The 16370-nt window shown below is 39.2% G+C and overlaps 2 protein-coding genes across 2 annotated transcripts; both read right to left on the reverse strand.

Annotated features, from left to right (window-relative positions):
* Positions 1-4731: 4731 nt before the first annotated feature.
* On the reverse strand, positions 4732-5226 carry LOC125376229 (toll-like receptor 2). The gene has a single exon (XM_048388196.1). The coding sequence runs from the start codon at positions 5224-5226 to the stop codon at positions 4732-4734; it is 495 nt and encodes a 164-aa protein (XP_048244153.1).
* A 199-nt stretch (positions 5227-5425) lies between these two features.
* On the reverse strand, positions 5426-8973 carry LOC124129306 (toll-like receptor 4). The gene is made up of 2 exons (XM_046492829.2): positions 8817-8973; positions 5426-7206 (listed from the first exon to the last, which is right to left on the reverse strand). The coding sequence occupies exon 2, from the start codon at positions 7199-7201 to the stop codon at positions 5426-5428; it is 1776 nt and encodes a 591-aa protein (XP_046348785.2). The 5' UTR covers positions 7202-7206; positions 8817-8973.
* Between the last annotated feature and the right edge of the window lie 7397 nt (positions 8974-16370).

Below are 16370 nucleotides of genomic sequence, written 5' to 3' on the forward strand. Positions count from 1 at the left end.
ACGTGTGCAGGACTGGGTGTGTTCCTCAACGTCCAGAATGTATTCCTCTGAACCACATTGAGGAGAAGATGAGGAACTCGGGCTCCCGCTGCCAAGGACATATCGTTGTACAGAAGCAGGACCCGGTCCGTGATAGCGTTGTTCACAGACATCAGTCTGACAATAGACAGAACAGTAAAGTGTATCCACTCGTCTCTCAGGAAGTTCTCTGTAAGCACGATAACAATCTTCCAGCTTCTCGGCAAAGTATCAATGGTCACTTCAGCCTGGGAACACCCTACAGGGTCATGTAAGTCGGGCAGGTACAGTTTTATACCAGAGGAGACTTTTTGGAGCTGCTTGAAGAGATAATGACATGGCCATTGATACTCAGCACTTTCATAGCATATGTAGGTATCATAATCGAAATCCTCCCTTTGTGGTCGGCGTCCTGGATTTAAACTAAGCATGTGTAATACGAGGTGTTCTATTTTGGGGAAATATTTCTTGAAGAGAAATCGAACCCGGGTCTTTGGCGTGACGAGCGAACGCGTCAACCACTAGGCTACCCAATCGCCCCGCCCCTTGTTAAGAAGTAATCGTATGACACATGATATCACGTACCAGTAGATTGGGCCTAATAACGTGCAGATAAATGAAAACAAACCTGCTTCGGTGCTTGTTTTAGAATTCAATTATATCAAATTTTGACAAGATATATCATTGTTTCTACAATAACAACCACGTCAAAAGCAAGCAACATTGTAAGAAGTTGTCTTCTTGTTAAACTCCATTCAAATATCAACGTATATCTTAAATTTGCTTCATACACACCAAACGTTGGCGGTCGCATTCTCGGTTTGCTGTTTATAAACATTTTAATTCTAAGCATTTTGTTTCTTCCTTCTTGTTGAATAAAGTCACGTAATACCAAATCGTCTTCCTGCTTGAACACGCCATTCTCAATAACCCACTAGTTTGTATACCCCCGGGAATACAAGTGTCAGTTAGACGGTGAAGTAGTGGCTCATGTAAAATTAATGACATGAATCTGTTTAAAACACATGGAAGGAATCCCACTCTGTCTGAAGCTTTGTGAGAACCTGTTCGGTGTCTACCATTAAAGCAATGTCAAGAGCAGACACCCAGAAGACCATGTCTCTATACAAATGATGTCAGGCGACATACGGTTGCCGTCTGTGCTATGTAAGCTGAGCGCTTATTGGCCGCTGAAACCAGGTCTTTGTTGGATGACTTTGGCAACAGATGAGTTACAGCATCATTTCGCGGGTGATCGAGGAATGTAGCGCATACAACCTCCTAAAGTATTGGCAGGATAGAATTTCCCTTGTGTACTCAATATATGAGTAAATACACCAATTAGAGCTTACACTCACCAATCATTTTAATTTACAGGAAGAATACCAGGAGATCGAAAAAGGGGGAAGCGTTTCTAAATTGGTTCCACTGTTTGTGTGCGACGCAAGCTTATCGCTTTTAACCAACAGGCGGTGGCTGAAAAATGGTTCAAATCTGTACCATGTCCGGTTACGAGTGAGCAAGAGTAGCGTCCTTGTATCACTTTCAACATCACTACGCAAGCTATCTATTTGTCGCGGAGATAATAAGTATATCAACCTTCTCTGCTGATGCTACTTGTTGCGAGAGCTATTTTACCATCACAAACAAACTAAATATAGGTATTAGCAACAGATCATGTCCGCATTCAAAAGTAACCTCTGCCAAAAGCAGGTTCGATTAAGACGCATTTTGTTTACTTTCAGTAGCTCTAATTGAGGATAAACCAGCACTTTCTGTAGCCAACGTTGTGAGCGACGTTTAATTATTAAGAACTTGACATCCATATCTTCTCTTCCTTAACTATGATCTACATGAAATCTACTTATCATCCCATTTTGGATACCATAAGAACACTCAGAATACTAGAGATGAATCAGTGCATTCTCATCTCCCTGATGAGTATACAACCTAAGTTGACTGAGGAGCTTGAAGGTTAACAGTTATATTAAGGTTAACATTACCATCTCATTCTACCGGAGACCCATTCACTGCTGGATGAAAAAGGCATGTGAAGCAAGACACACTTGCCTAAGCCTGCACAATGTACTTCAGGAGTCAAGCCGCCGAACGCAATTACACATCCAACTACTCTCCGCCACCAACGTTGCTTAACTTCAGTTGGTTTGTGACCTGTACGCTGTCCACAAGACCATGTGGCACCTTAATATATTGTTTGTTCGTCGCGGTTATCCATTCTAATTTCGACCGTGACGTTGCTCTATTGTTTGAAGCCGTCACTGACACAATATCCAAGCAGAATTTGCTTGTTTTGCACTTCGTAGGTACAGTGTCATACATTTTATAAGAATTTCCTTTGCGACCATCGTGATCTCTTTGTTAACAAAACGGTAAGGTCAGGATTAAATTTTACAGAAAGGTTAAGAAAACTGAACGATGTTGATTGTAAAACGTTTATTAAAGTGTTACATGCACAACATGTACAATATATAATTGACGCATAGCACAAAAGGTGTATGGAGTGCGTCCAGCCAGACAAAGACACTATATACAACATAAACAAAATATATACATATATATAATGTGAGAGGTTGAAAATCTAGCTACGAATTCAGAAGACTCACAGGACACAATAAAGAACGAGAGAGCAAATTAAATAATCATGGTGACAACTGTCGTCTCTTAAACAAGGCGTTGCGGCAAGCAACTTTGGTAAAACGTTTGAATTCATTAAATGAATAAATTTGTCTTCTTCGCATATCACATTAAACTTCAGGGTTTTTTTGAGCTGCGCAATATAAATCATACCGGAAATCATCATAAAACTGCTTTGTAGTAAAAAGTGACATTTATCTCCCACCAAATCACAATCGCAATATTTACATAACCTTTCCGATAGATGTATAGAAGGTTTGGAACATCTACCTGTCTCAACAAACAAAGTGAGTGAGTGAGTGAGTTGGGTTTAACGCCGCTTTTAACAGTATTCCAGTTATATCACGGCGTGTGAGCTTAATGTGGGAGGAAAGCCCGAAGTGATGCAGGTCTCAGACGTCTGCCACTTCGGTGAAACCTACGAGCACGGGTATGGTGCTGACAAACCTAGAAACATAATCTGGGCGAACCCGGATTCGAACCCACAATCATAGGTTTCTGGCGTGCCCAAGGGAAGCAACTCTGCACAGCGAATCGCGGCGCCTTTGACGACTTGGCCACCCGTGCCCCCCTCAACAAACAAAGGTAATATTCAACATCTAAACTTGGCTAAAAGACGGCGGTGGTCTCTATACATAATATTTTTAACATAGAAATCAACAGCAGGTGTAAACTTAAATTTTCTGCAAGTGCTTAACTTATTTCCATTTACATTACACTTAACATTCCAAAACGAAGTGTGAAAATTAACTACGTGATCCTGAAATAAAACGTTTTTCATATACCCAACACAGCATTTAACACCCAATTTGATTTCCAGTAAGAAGTGGTATAACATCCAAACAATCAGTGAATAATATCAGGCAGAAGCTCTTGCTGTTTTCTGAGTAACAGTAACTGAGCACCAGCCCATATCCCCTCTACTTGCAAGAACAGGTGCATGTTTACTTAAACCAAGATATATTCAGGCAGCCTTATTTTGCACAACTTCAACTTCTTTAAAACTATGAAAGACCCATATACTGGCACCATAAAACAAAACTGGTTGTACCAGCGATTTATACAACTTCGTAAAAAAACATAATGTGACATTCCAACAGCATAAATATACTTAGTGTACAGAGCAGATAACGCTCTACTAGCGGACTAACAAAGCTCTTTCACAGTCTTGTGCATGTCTAAATATTCTTTTAAACACAATCCTAAATGACGATAAGCGCTGTCATAAGAAATGTGAGTATTGTAAGAATAAAACTTATAACAAGATCTAAAAATAGATTTATTTTCCGAAAACGGACAATTTTGATTTTGTCATTAATTCTTATACACCATTTTAAACACAAAGTACTTACAATATCTAACATATTTTGCAGATATTTTTTTATTTTGAGCTCATTATCAGCGTATAACAATATGGGTAACATTTCGTTATCCAGTGGTACACCCCATTTGAGAGTCGTTATCAACTTGGCAACATCATTTATATAGAGAGAAAATAGAGTTGTGACAATTTGCAACCTTGCTTAGTACCCATGGAAACGTTAAAAGAGTCTGTTATGTAGTCAATCACGCGTACTGCAACCTCACATCTTGATGTAGGGCTTCATTCACTCCTCAGGTGTTATGCAATGTTCAGTATAATAACCCTATGTTTACGAGAGTCTTTCAGCGTAGATTTAGCCTTCATAACTTCAGCTTTTGCTTCCAAAGAATCCATAGTTGCTCTGACCAAATGTCTAGGCCTCTTCCTTTCATTTTAACATTGTTTGCGTAGTTCCAGATCGTCAGGCAGAAGCGCCAACACCTTGTTCTTTGTCACTCGCGAATCCTTATCCTCGTGCGTGTGAACATTCAGGTTCTTTATGACTACAGAATTATCAACAGCATTATACATTTGTTTCCCTTTTATAACCCCTCAGTATATTTGTTGGAAATCTTGTACCTTTCTTTCATATGCTTCGAACTTTCAGTCAATTTCCTCATGAACAGAACTAATCTCACTTTTGACATTCTTGTAAAGATATTAAATATATTGTATTAAACATCAAATGTTAAGCTTTAGAATAAGGCTGCGGGATCAGCGTTGAGGATACGCTGACACAGATGTGTCCAGAACTGGGGGTGTTCCTCCACGTCAAGAATGTGTTCCTCTGAAACCACGTTGAGGAGAAAATGAGGAACTCGAGCTCTCGCTGCCAAGGACATATCGTTGTACAGAAGCAGGACCCGGTCCGTGATTGCGTTGTTCACGGACATCAGTCTGACAATAGACAGGACAGTAAAGTGTATCCACTCGTCTCTCAGGAAGTTCTCTGTAAGCACGATAACAATCTTCCAGCTTCTCGACAAAGCATCAATGGTCACTTCAGCCTTGGGATACCCTACAGGGTCATGTAAGTCGGGCAGGTACAGTCTTATACCAGGGGAGACGTTTTGGAGCTCCTTGAAGAGACAGTGACATGGCCATTGATACTCAGCATTTTCATAGCATATGTAGGCATCATAATCAAAATCCTCCCTTTGTGGTCGGCGTCTTGGGTTATAACCAAGCATATCCAATACATGGTGTTCTATTTTGGGGAAATATTTCTTGAAAAGAAATGCTACAAGTAAAGACAACAGTGCAATCAAGTTTCCAACTATGGCCACCGCCAACCAGAACTGACCAACACATGTTCTCCACTGAAATGTCCTGCTTGCATAAAAGGTAGCTGTATCAGACAACGTTCCATCACCAAGGATGCAGCTGTAGTTAAAAGTAGTCTAAAGTGACATCGGTTTCCAGTAACCATTGTATGAAGTGAAGAGTTCCACAGCTGCAGCTGAAGATGTTGCCTGTTAGGTAGAGGTAGAACGAACCGTTATTCACAACAAAGTCATCGAGCATTGTCTGTTGCTGTTTACTGATGACTGACAGGGAATTCGATGTCATATCCAAATGTTTTAGCCTAGCCATCATCAGGATTTCTTCTGGTACGTCATCCAGTCGATTTCGTGCAAGAGAAAGGTTTTCCAATTTGTTAAAGTTTCTCAATGTATTTTTGTTGATAAGTTGTAGATTATTGCCTGACAAATCGAGTCTTGTTAGTTTTGGCATGACATGGAAAAAAGGTTCAGATGGGGACACAAACATGTCTTCATCTGACGTCACATCGTGAACAAGCAATATTTGGAGATTCGTCACCATGTTGGTGTTGTTGAAAACATTCTGACTGATCTTCATATGGGATATGTCCAAGAGTTTCAGGTTTTTACAGCATTCTAAATATGACGGAATGTCTAAAAGATCATTTCTAGAGATATCTAACACAGATAGATGATCGCTTTGTGTCAGTGTTAAACTGATATACAGATGGTTAGAACTGGAACATCTGCTGAGGTTTACATAACTTAGATTAGGAGGTATGGGAAAATACACCCCTCCTCGTTTTGTGGTATTATATTTGTTACTGAGAGAAAAGATCAATTTTGTACCCCGAGACAAATCCAGATATTTCAGATTTTCCATCATGTACATATTTTTTGCAGCAGGGAGCAATTTCCCATTCAACAAGTTTCGAGACAAGTCTAGATATACGATACATCTTACGAAAGTCGAATTGGTTATGGCATTATCATCAACTCGTGTAATCTTATTATGAGACACGTCTAGCTTTTTCACACATATATCTGCAAGATAACCGAACATCTCCTCTGTTAGAGTCACACTGCTTTCTCCTGTGGTAACAACTCGAGACAGTATTATTTCCTCCATATTTCTTCCAGCCAAACACTGAAGAGCTCTTGTTATGGAGACGAACTTGGTCGTGCTTCCATGCGAGAGGCCAATTAGCAAATTGGTTAGGTTCTTAAAAGGACAAAATGCTCCTGCTTCTATATTTCTAACAACACTGTTGAAATTTAATATTTTAAGTGGAATATCACGCAAAGCTTGAAAGGTTGTGTTTCCAATAACAGGTATACCTATGGTTTTGATATTCAGAAGTGTGAGGGTGTCTTTCAACTGTTCTAGTTGAGGCCATTTTCCGTCTTTAGGCCAGGAGTTAATACGAAGCTCTTCTAGACTTTTTAGACCTTGGACGATATCAGTAGGGAATTGTCCTTCGTTATTTATACTTCCTAACAGAACCAATTGCCTCAGACTAACCAAATACTGGAACAGTCCATCTGGGTATGTTGTCGTGTCCAATGAAAGCGTGTCACAAGACATTTCCAAGACTTCCAGTTTACCAAGACCTTTGAAAGCATCTCTCTGCAGTATCTTTAGCGGATTGGCACTCAGATAAAGGAATCTGAGGTTACTTAAAGTGCTAAAACTGTTGTTGGATATTCGGGTGAGAAGATTATCTTGTAAATCCAAACCTACAATGTCCTTTGGAAGATCTGATGGCACTTGAGTGAGATTCTGTCTTTGACAGTCGGTGACGTTACCCTGGTAGGCTGCACTAAAACTGGTGTGACAGCCACTGACAGAGATGCATGTTGCATCCGTCATCAGCAGGAGAAACATAAACATTTCCACGTGCATTATTTCTGAAACACAATGACAGCACATTAAGAGGAAGAAAGTCAACTGTATAGACACATTTATTATGGATTAATGAATTAATTTGACTTAAGATCACGTTAAAACTTGCATGTTAAGGGAGTGAGCGAGTTGGGTTTAAGGCCGCTTTGAACAGTCTTACAGCTATATAATGGCGTGTCAGCTTGATGTGGGGATTGGAACCCATGATCATTGTTTTTGTAGGTGTTTTTGTTTGTTTGTTGCTTAGCACCGCACTCAGCAATAGTCCAGCTATAGTCCAGCTATATGATGTCGGTCTGTAAATAATAAAGTCGGGACCAGACAACCCTGTGATTGTTTTGGGGTGTCACAAAGGGACTCAATTCAATTGCGGTGCCTCAGACGACTGCATGTTACATGTTGCGCGTTGCATGTTAAGAAGTTACATGATCACATAAAATACCAATCAAAACAAATAACATTGAACTGAGCTTGTGAAAAACTTGCAGATAAACGAAAACAAATTTTGTCAGTGATTGTTTTCTAAAATGTAATGATTTAAAATTCTGACAAGAAATACCACTATTACAAAATTGTTAAAATTTAAAAAAAAACCCACACAAACATTACACGTTGTTAGGATTCGCCTACTGATTTTAACGTATTTCCAATATCAACGAATATATCTAAAATTTACTTCGTGCTAAACAAACTTAGTTTTTATTTGATATTCACATTCTTTTAATTCTATATGTTTCAGTATTCTTTTTGTTTAATAAAGTCAAACGTTATAAAATTGCCTTCCTTCTGGAACCACTTCACCATCAATACACCACTGGTTTGTATGACCTGTTAAAATCCGGTGTGTCTTTATATGAGGGAATTCAAAACATAAACGCTTGAGAAGATATTCTACAAATGCTGTCAAGCGAGAAACATTTCTCTTTTGCTATGTAAGTTGAGCGCCCATTGTTCGCACCTGAAACAAACTTACATAACAACTTGACGGGTGCTCGATGAATGTTGCCCATACAAAACTCTTAAGAGTTGTAAGAATAGATCTTCTCAAGGCATGCTGGTCAACTCATGTGTTTTCCCCGCAATACACCAAAATATACTAGCGTGACCTTCAATATACTTGAGAAAATACACCAATTCCAACCTAGGATCACCAATCATTCTAAATTGACAAGAGTTCGTAAAATATTAGAGCATGTCCAGTATTTCTGTCTATCTCCGTCACTCAGTGTATCTGTCTTCCTGACTCTGTGTCTCTCTGTACCTACATGTGGCTGTCTCTCACTTCAAATATTTCGTACGATCTATTATGTTTCTTTATAACATGTTACGAGCCGATGTTCATCACACTGATCATGATGTACTACGCAATTAAGGCACATATATTTGACACAGACACATGCATATACACTCACTGATACAGCGTACAGGTAACTGGCTATTTAGCTCTCTTTGTCTACCTATTAATGAATAATGAGTTTTGGTAAAAATCGTGACCTTTTACTTAATATCTATATCATCATTACCAAAACATGTTCAAATGATTTTTTATATAAATATCGTTTAGATGAGCAAACACTAACCTAATGTTTAGTAAATATATCATTTGTCTACTTACCAAACTTGTCCAGTATTTCAGACGGATAATTATCATGATAATAGGCATCACTAGGTGATCATGGTTCCGGGAATGCTGACTTGTTTGTCTGATTGGCTAATGATGTCGGCTAAAGAATATCACGCTGAAAGTAACACCACAATGCATGAGTCATGCTTGGAGACAGGATAGACACGAGTCTCGTCAACTGGCTCGGCTAATATACAATGAAATGTTTGAAAGGGTGTGTGAAGGAAATACGATCTGTACCTGTAGTAAGTAGATTTATTATCGTTTGTTAAATGTCGATATGACATGGACTTAGCTGATGTGTAACAATGACGGTGTATGTGTTGGTGGTCATGAATGTATGTACACGATATTTAAGGGTGGAGCCCGAGACAAATATAACACCGACACTATAATTAAGACACCGGAGAAGATATTTGGAACAACAACTTTACCCAAGACCAGATAATCCAGTGATTAATATCATGAGCATCGATCCACGCAATTGGGATTGATGACATGCATCGACCAAGTCAGGCAAGCCTGACCACCCGATCTCAGTAGTCGCGTCTTACGACAAGCATAGTCGCCTTTTACAGCAAGCATGGGTTGCTGAAGACCTGTTCTTCCCCGGATCTTCACGGGTCAAGACGAAAATGAAGGGATATTTAAAGCAAAAGGGTATCCCCTGTCTCCCTTAATTAGACCAGGTCTTCCTGTGCTGGACGTGTGATTCGTACTCTCATTATCTCTACCTGGATGAACTACAAGATCTGGTCAGTGATTATAACCACATTATACGTTAGTCGCACCTTCGCCGTTGTAGGGGATTTATTCTTGAATATCGAAAGGGTCATGGTAACAGTTTATGTGGATTTTCATCAGACGATTTCACATTAAAGGAAACTGACAGACTGCGAATGAACCAGAACAAATATATCCTGGAGAAGGCGGCTGTTTCAAATGTCATAGTCAGCTACCGTAAGATTCAAACATTAGTTCCCTGAGAATGGGAATTGCAATATTAGGATTTCCCGACATTCCGTAGTAATAAAGTAGTACGCCTCGGTGGGCATGGCTTAGTATTTCACATTCATTGGGAAATGAATGCAATAACACGTGACCAAATCAGCTTATCAGAATGCAGGATTTACTATGAACACAATTTTTTTTTAATATTAGCACATTACAACCTACAGATGACAATGCTTCTGGCTCTGATAATGCCATAGCGGAGTTTACTTTGTAAATGTTAAGCAGCCATGCTATATTGTGAACTTATTTTCTATATTCTGTTTGAAAGATCCTATTTTCTTGGGAATTTGATGACTGGTTTTCTTGTTTCGATTTACAAACAGGTGGCCGCAAATGTTGTAAATAGTTGTAGTGGAACAACTCTTCTTACCATATTTAGTAAATTATTTACAGACATCGTCAAGAAGAGGTTTGTAGTCTAGGCAGATACCTTCGAAAATATAAGTGTCACAAGCTGGGTTTTGAAAGGGTATTTTACAAATGGCGACGGTTTAATCCTAACCCTACTAAAATACAGAGATATTTATCAGTAAAGGGAAATAATGTAGTTGACTCTGTGAAAAGAATCAATATGTGATTACTTTATCAAAGACATTTTGGAAAATAGATTCTTTTGTATGTGTATAATAATGAGAGGTTAGGTTTTCGAAGTGTATCAGAAATGTTTACAGGCACCATCGGTGTCCGCCAGGGATGTATACTATGTCTTTTTCTATTTCCATTTTTCATGACTGATTTAGTATATCAAATTCATAGTAATTGCATAGATAGTAATTAATAACACCCCGAAGCTATTATATTATTTTGCCTCTCCTTTCTGATGGCATAGCATATGGTCTCGAGCACGATACCTTGTTTACAAAGGTAAATACATGCATTAGAGCGTTATTGTGAAGAAGCGAAAACTACTGTCCATACAGAAAGAAATCAATGTAGTAGTCCTTGAAAGTGGTGCTAACTCATATAGAAAGAGAAAGGGTGTTGTGGAGGGCCATCTTTGGAAAAATAAGTCCTCGTATTTTTAAATACCTCGGACATTTGAGACTTAGACAATTTTGATGTTATTGAAAATAGGTACACTTATTACAAGTGAAAAAAGGTTTTGACTGTGAAACCTAGAACTCAAATTACAATGGTACATGGCAAGTGTGGAAGGTTGTCGATGTATGAATGAAGTTACATTACATACTGGGTCAACATATTAAATGTGTTACCTAGAAGATATTCATATGTCATAAAATAAATATTATGTTTAATTATTATGAATGACAGCACAATGTACTAGGCCCTCGCTGTCATCAATGTCAGGAATAAATATTGACTGTCAATTACGACTGTCTGTTATTAATCGAGTCTGGAACAAACAGTCCATTGATTGACATTATGAACATCGATCTACGCTTTTGGAATACGATGTCAGCGAGCTTGATCACCCGATTCCGTTTGTATGCTCTTAGGACAAGCATGGCGATTTTAACCCGGATCTTCACGTGGTTCAATGACAATATTTACTCATCATGAACTTTATTCCTTTAATATGTATCCGGGGCCAAGTATCACAGCAAATTAAGTGTCACGTGAGATCTGACCTTCTTATGCCTGACCAATCAATTGAATAGGTTTTGTGGTCCATAAAAAATCTGTAGTCAGTATAGTTACAGGATCGTTGATCCACATAATATGAACAGTTTGTGATAGATTTGTGATTTCAAACCTTTATTCTTATTTGTCAGAGTTATTGGCTCAAAAGTAGTGGAGTCACATTGGAATTTGATTCGGTATTGTGTGCAGTTAAAATTAGCGGAATCAGTGGTTGGTTATCCAATGTACAGGTTCAATGCCATCTGTCTGATATTTAGCTCATATTACATGTAAAAACCGTGAAAGGACAGCATTGCGACGCGAGTGAGGTTAAATCTCACATCAAACATCATCGACGTTCTTCTTGTGGAAGGTGGACCACTTAATAGGGCACATGGGAGGCAGGTAAGCAGCATTAGCGGGGGATTTCAGCTGGAGGGGTTAGGACGCTCGGAAGCTTGATTCCAAGAGATTCCAGGTTCCGGCCGATATAAAACACAGCTTCACAGTTTACAAAACGCTTCTGTTCACACATCGGCGTATGGGTACCCGGAAGGATGATATTGTCAACTGATTGATGTCTGCCATACATCGTTGGTTGTAGACTTATGTGGAAGCAAGAGAAGAAATTTGTATTCTCACTGACCCACTGATGCGTCGACAGAAGTAATAACTTTATTAACAGTAGATAGAAAGTAATACCTTCCGGACAAAAGCATTCCTGTGGAGCGTGGAGTACCAACAAAAGCATTCCTGTGGAGCATAGAATTTCCAACAAATTCCTGTGGAGCATAGACTTTCCAACAAAAGCATTCCTGGGGAGCATAGAATTTCCAACAAAAGCATTCCTGTTACCTTCCGGACAAAAGCAGTCCTGTGGAGCGTGGAATTTCCAACAAAAGCATTCCTGTGGAGCGTGGAATTTCCAACAAAAGCATTCCTGTGGAACGTGGAATTTCCAAGAAAAGCATTCCTGTGGAGCAGCATTTCTATGGAGCGTAGAGTAAAGAAACAAACAAAAGCATTCTTGTGAAGCATACCATAGAGGCCAGTCAATACCTTTCACACAATAGAAGTTAACAATAACATTCCAGGATCAACGTTTCAACCACTAATAAAATGTATGTTGCGACGAATACTCAGTAACCAATGAAACGCTAAAGGAAGTCAAGGTACACTAATGAAATTCAACTTTATAGAAGTTAAGCTGTGTTTAACTGTTGAAGCTTTCATTCGAGCTTAAACAGCGATCTTGTCAACAAGACGAAATCTTCACGCCAGTATACATCTTGAATCTGATCATGGGAACCCGAACAACTGACAAGTTTGTATTTTTTTACACCAGAACTTCAGTGTTTAGTCAACATTTTTCTACTGAGATTGTTATCCAAGGAATAGCATTTAACTGTGCTGAGCAGTATTACATGTATAAAAAAGCTTGTATGTTCAGAGATTGGGAAACTGCGCATAAGATTTTAAAGTGTGTTTCTGCCACCGAACAAAAACGTTTAGGTAGAAGTGTGAGATGTTTTAATCAATGCCAATGGGATGCTGTGAGTTCCAATGTGGTGTATGCAGCATCTTCAGCTAAATTCACAAAGTCTGTTTTTCTGAAGAAACAACTGTTAGACACTTTTCCCAAGATCTTGGTACAAGCGAGTCCGTATGATCGTGTGTGGGGTGTGGGTCTATCACTGCATGACCCTAATATTCTTAATCCATCTAAATGGAAAGGCAGCAATAGACTTGGTCAGATCTTAATGATGGTTAGAAATGAAATAATGAACACAGAGCCAAGTGAAAACTTATGACTTTAAATGTGTTACAGTGATGTAACTTGCTATTTTGAACAGAGGCAAGAAAACTACATTCTACTCGTGGAAGCAGGTCATGCGGATGCCACACACTCTAAATGAGCCAGTCATAACAAGATTGCCTGAGTGGTTAGGGAAGAATGCGCGAAAGATGCAAAGAGAAAATTTAAAGACGCTGATGAAGTGGATATGGCTACAAAACTGAAACATGCAGAGGATCTTCTCACGTTGAGTTACTCTTTAGAAGTGAGTAAAACGATCAGCCAGCTCGTGTGTGAAATGTGTATTCCTTGTCTGTTTAATGAAGAAGGTGATCCAATCTTTTTGGGAGAACATTCTTGTCGAATGACGGAGCAGGAGCAGGTGGATAAATACTTCAACGCGGCACTTGAGGATGCGGACAATGAACTGGTAATAGGAAAATGGATGAAACTTGTGACTGATGATCCAGATCTGTGCACAATGCCTGCTTTCCATTTAGTACCTTACCAGTGTAAGGACTATCGTGACAATACATTCAAATCACCCGAATGGGTGAATGGTTTGAAGCAATGCGTTGTAAAAATGTTGAAGTTGCAAAAACGCTTGTAGACTGTTTCCATGTCATATTATTCTATCAGTACCAAATGAAACGTGTGTGTGTACTTTAGCAATGTCCATACTATGAATAAAACATAAATTATGCTTACATCTTTGTTTGTCTTCTTTTGATAGTTATCAAATGGTTGTTCTTTAATAGGTGTCTGTTGTCAGAGCTTCTCTCATTTCAACATGAAGCCACAACAGAGAAAGGTGGTAACAAAAAAACAGGAGAAGATGTTAGAAAGTTACTATTTTAACCCGCTTGAACCGGGGGCTTTTTATGGTCCTGAGAAGCTTTATAGCGTTCTGAAATTAGCTCGTCAACCAGATCTCAGACTGAGCACTGTGAAACGTTTTCTGAACAAACAGGACGCCTACAGTTTACACAAGCCACCCAAACAGAGATTCAAGAGGCTGAGAGTTCGGGTGAATTCTATAAATGAAATGTTTGATGTAGATTTGACCGACATGACTCGTTACAGCAAGGAGAATAATGATGTGCGCTATTTACTGGTGACTATTGACATACTGAGTAGGTTTGCTTTCGCCCTGCCTTTAACAAATAAGAGACCAGAGACAGTACTGAAAGCTTTCAAAGAAATAATTCAGGAACGAAATCCAATGGAAGTGCGTGTGGATGGTGGTTCAGAGTTTAAAGGAGTATTTAAAGATTTTTTTAGAAAAACACAATATCACTCTGACTGTTGCACATAACGAAAATATCAAAAGTAATTATGTGGAACGATTCAACAGAACACTGAAATCACTTATTACGCATTACTTGACCCATAATAACACCAAGTATTATTTAGATGCACTGCCCAAGTTGATGGACAATTATAATAACACCTTACATTCTTCTTTGCCCAACCTTTCTCCAGTTCAAGTCAAGAAGAAGAATGAACTGAAAGTATGGGAACATTTGTATGTGAAGCCGTTGTTACTTAAAAAAAGCTCCAAACACTCAAAGCTCAAAGTCATTTGTATTTAAAGTAGGGGATCTTGTTCGCATTCCATACCTCCAGAGACCTTTCAGTAAGGAACTTGATCTGAAGTGGACTCAGGAGCTGTTTAAGGTGGCTAGGCGATACAAGAGACAAGAGATAGCACAGTATCAGATAGAAGACTTTCCCGATAAACTGATGGAAGGTACGTTTTATGCCAACGAGCTACAAAAGGTGGAGAAAAAGGAAAATGTCTTGTGGCAGGTAGAGAAGATTTTAAAGAGAAAACGTGTGAAAGGGAAGACCTACCTGTTAGTGAGGTGGTTGGGCTGGCAGAGTTCCTTTGATTCTTATGTGGAGGAAAGTGAACTGAAAGATATCTGATGGAAACGTAAATATTTAGCAAAAGCTCAGACTCCAAACACTCTTATTTTAACGAGAATACGCCTTATCATTTTCGTGTCAAACTAAATCAAAGGTTGAATTTTGATGGATTCTGGGTTGTGTCTTTAACGGAGAATAATTTTGGTAAATTTGACATCACCCACCTGAATGATCCATATGTGGACGTGTTATGCAATCTGTGTGATAGTTCTTTGGCAGGTGAACAGCAATTGCCTTTATTGAGACGGCTTGATCTCAGACAAGGTCCTTACTATAGCTTTGCCCATGAATACAATATTCCGATTAAAGTCAAAGAATCTCCACACATAGAGGTGCGTATAAAGGCCAGTAACGGCATGTCACCCTCTTTCTAAAGGAAGTGACATATGTGACACTGCACTTGAGACGGTATCCCTTCGTTGATTAACCATGGAGTCCACACCTTTGCATGTTCCCGATTATGTCAAATGGAACATCTGCCTTAGTGAATGGTAAACCACAGGTGAAAGTGATCCCGACACGACTTCAAGTGAAGACCGAAGAACCCAAGATCAAACTGGAAGTGACATCAGAGATGCAGAATATTGTTGAGAGAGGCAATGCCAAAGAAAAGCGACGGAAATCTTTAAAACGAGCTGCAGGTGATCGAATCACCACTTCAAAGAAGATCCGTCAGACAGATAACATTCCATCCAAGACCGCTAAGGTTCTCCAGTGTATCCCTGTTCGAGAAAACGACGTTTTCAGTTAATCATGTCACTATTGAATGATAAAGACTTTGAGGAACTGATACCGCCCTCTCTCAATCTGTTTATTTTACCACCATACCAGACCAGCATCCATCAACATTATTTTGATGAAGTGCGACCACTCAGCCAAATCAATGATTCTTCACCGTTGGAATTTCAAGTAACGAATGCTGGAAGTGATTACATTGACCTGAACCGTACCCGCCTACATGTGAAGCTCAAGGTGAAACATGCAGATGGCACTGATCTTGTTGACAAGGAACATATTGTCCCTGTCAACTTGTTTCTGCAGGCCCTCTTTTCCCAGGTGTCAGTGTACCTGCAGAATCAGTTGGTATCTTCTACAAACAACCATTATGCTTACAAGAGCATGATGAAAACTCTACTCAACAATGGAACAGAAGCTAAAACTTCACAGCTGTCATCTCAACGCTTCTACAAAGATGTGTCTGAATCCAACAATGATGGCGAATCGAC

This window comes from Haliotis rufescens, unplaced genomic scaffold (genome assembly GCF_023055435.1).
Source record: "Haliotis rufescens isolate VD_foot unplaced genomic scaffold, xgHalRufe1.0.p SCAF_7, whole genome shotgun sequence".
Taxonomy (NCBI): Eukaryota; Metazoa; Mollusca; class Gastropoda; order Lepetellida; family Haliotidae; genus Haliotis; species Haliotis rufescens.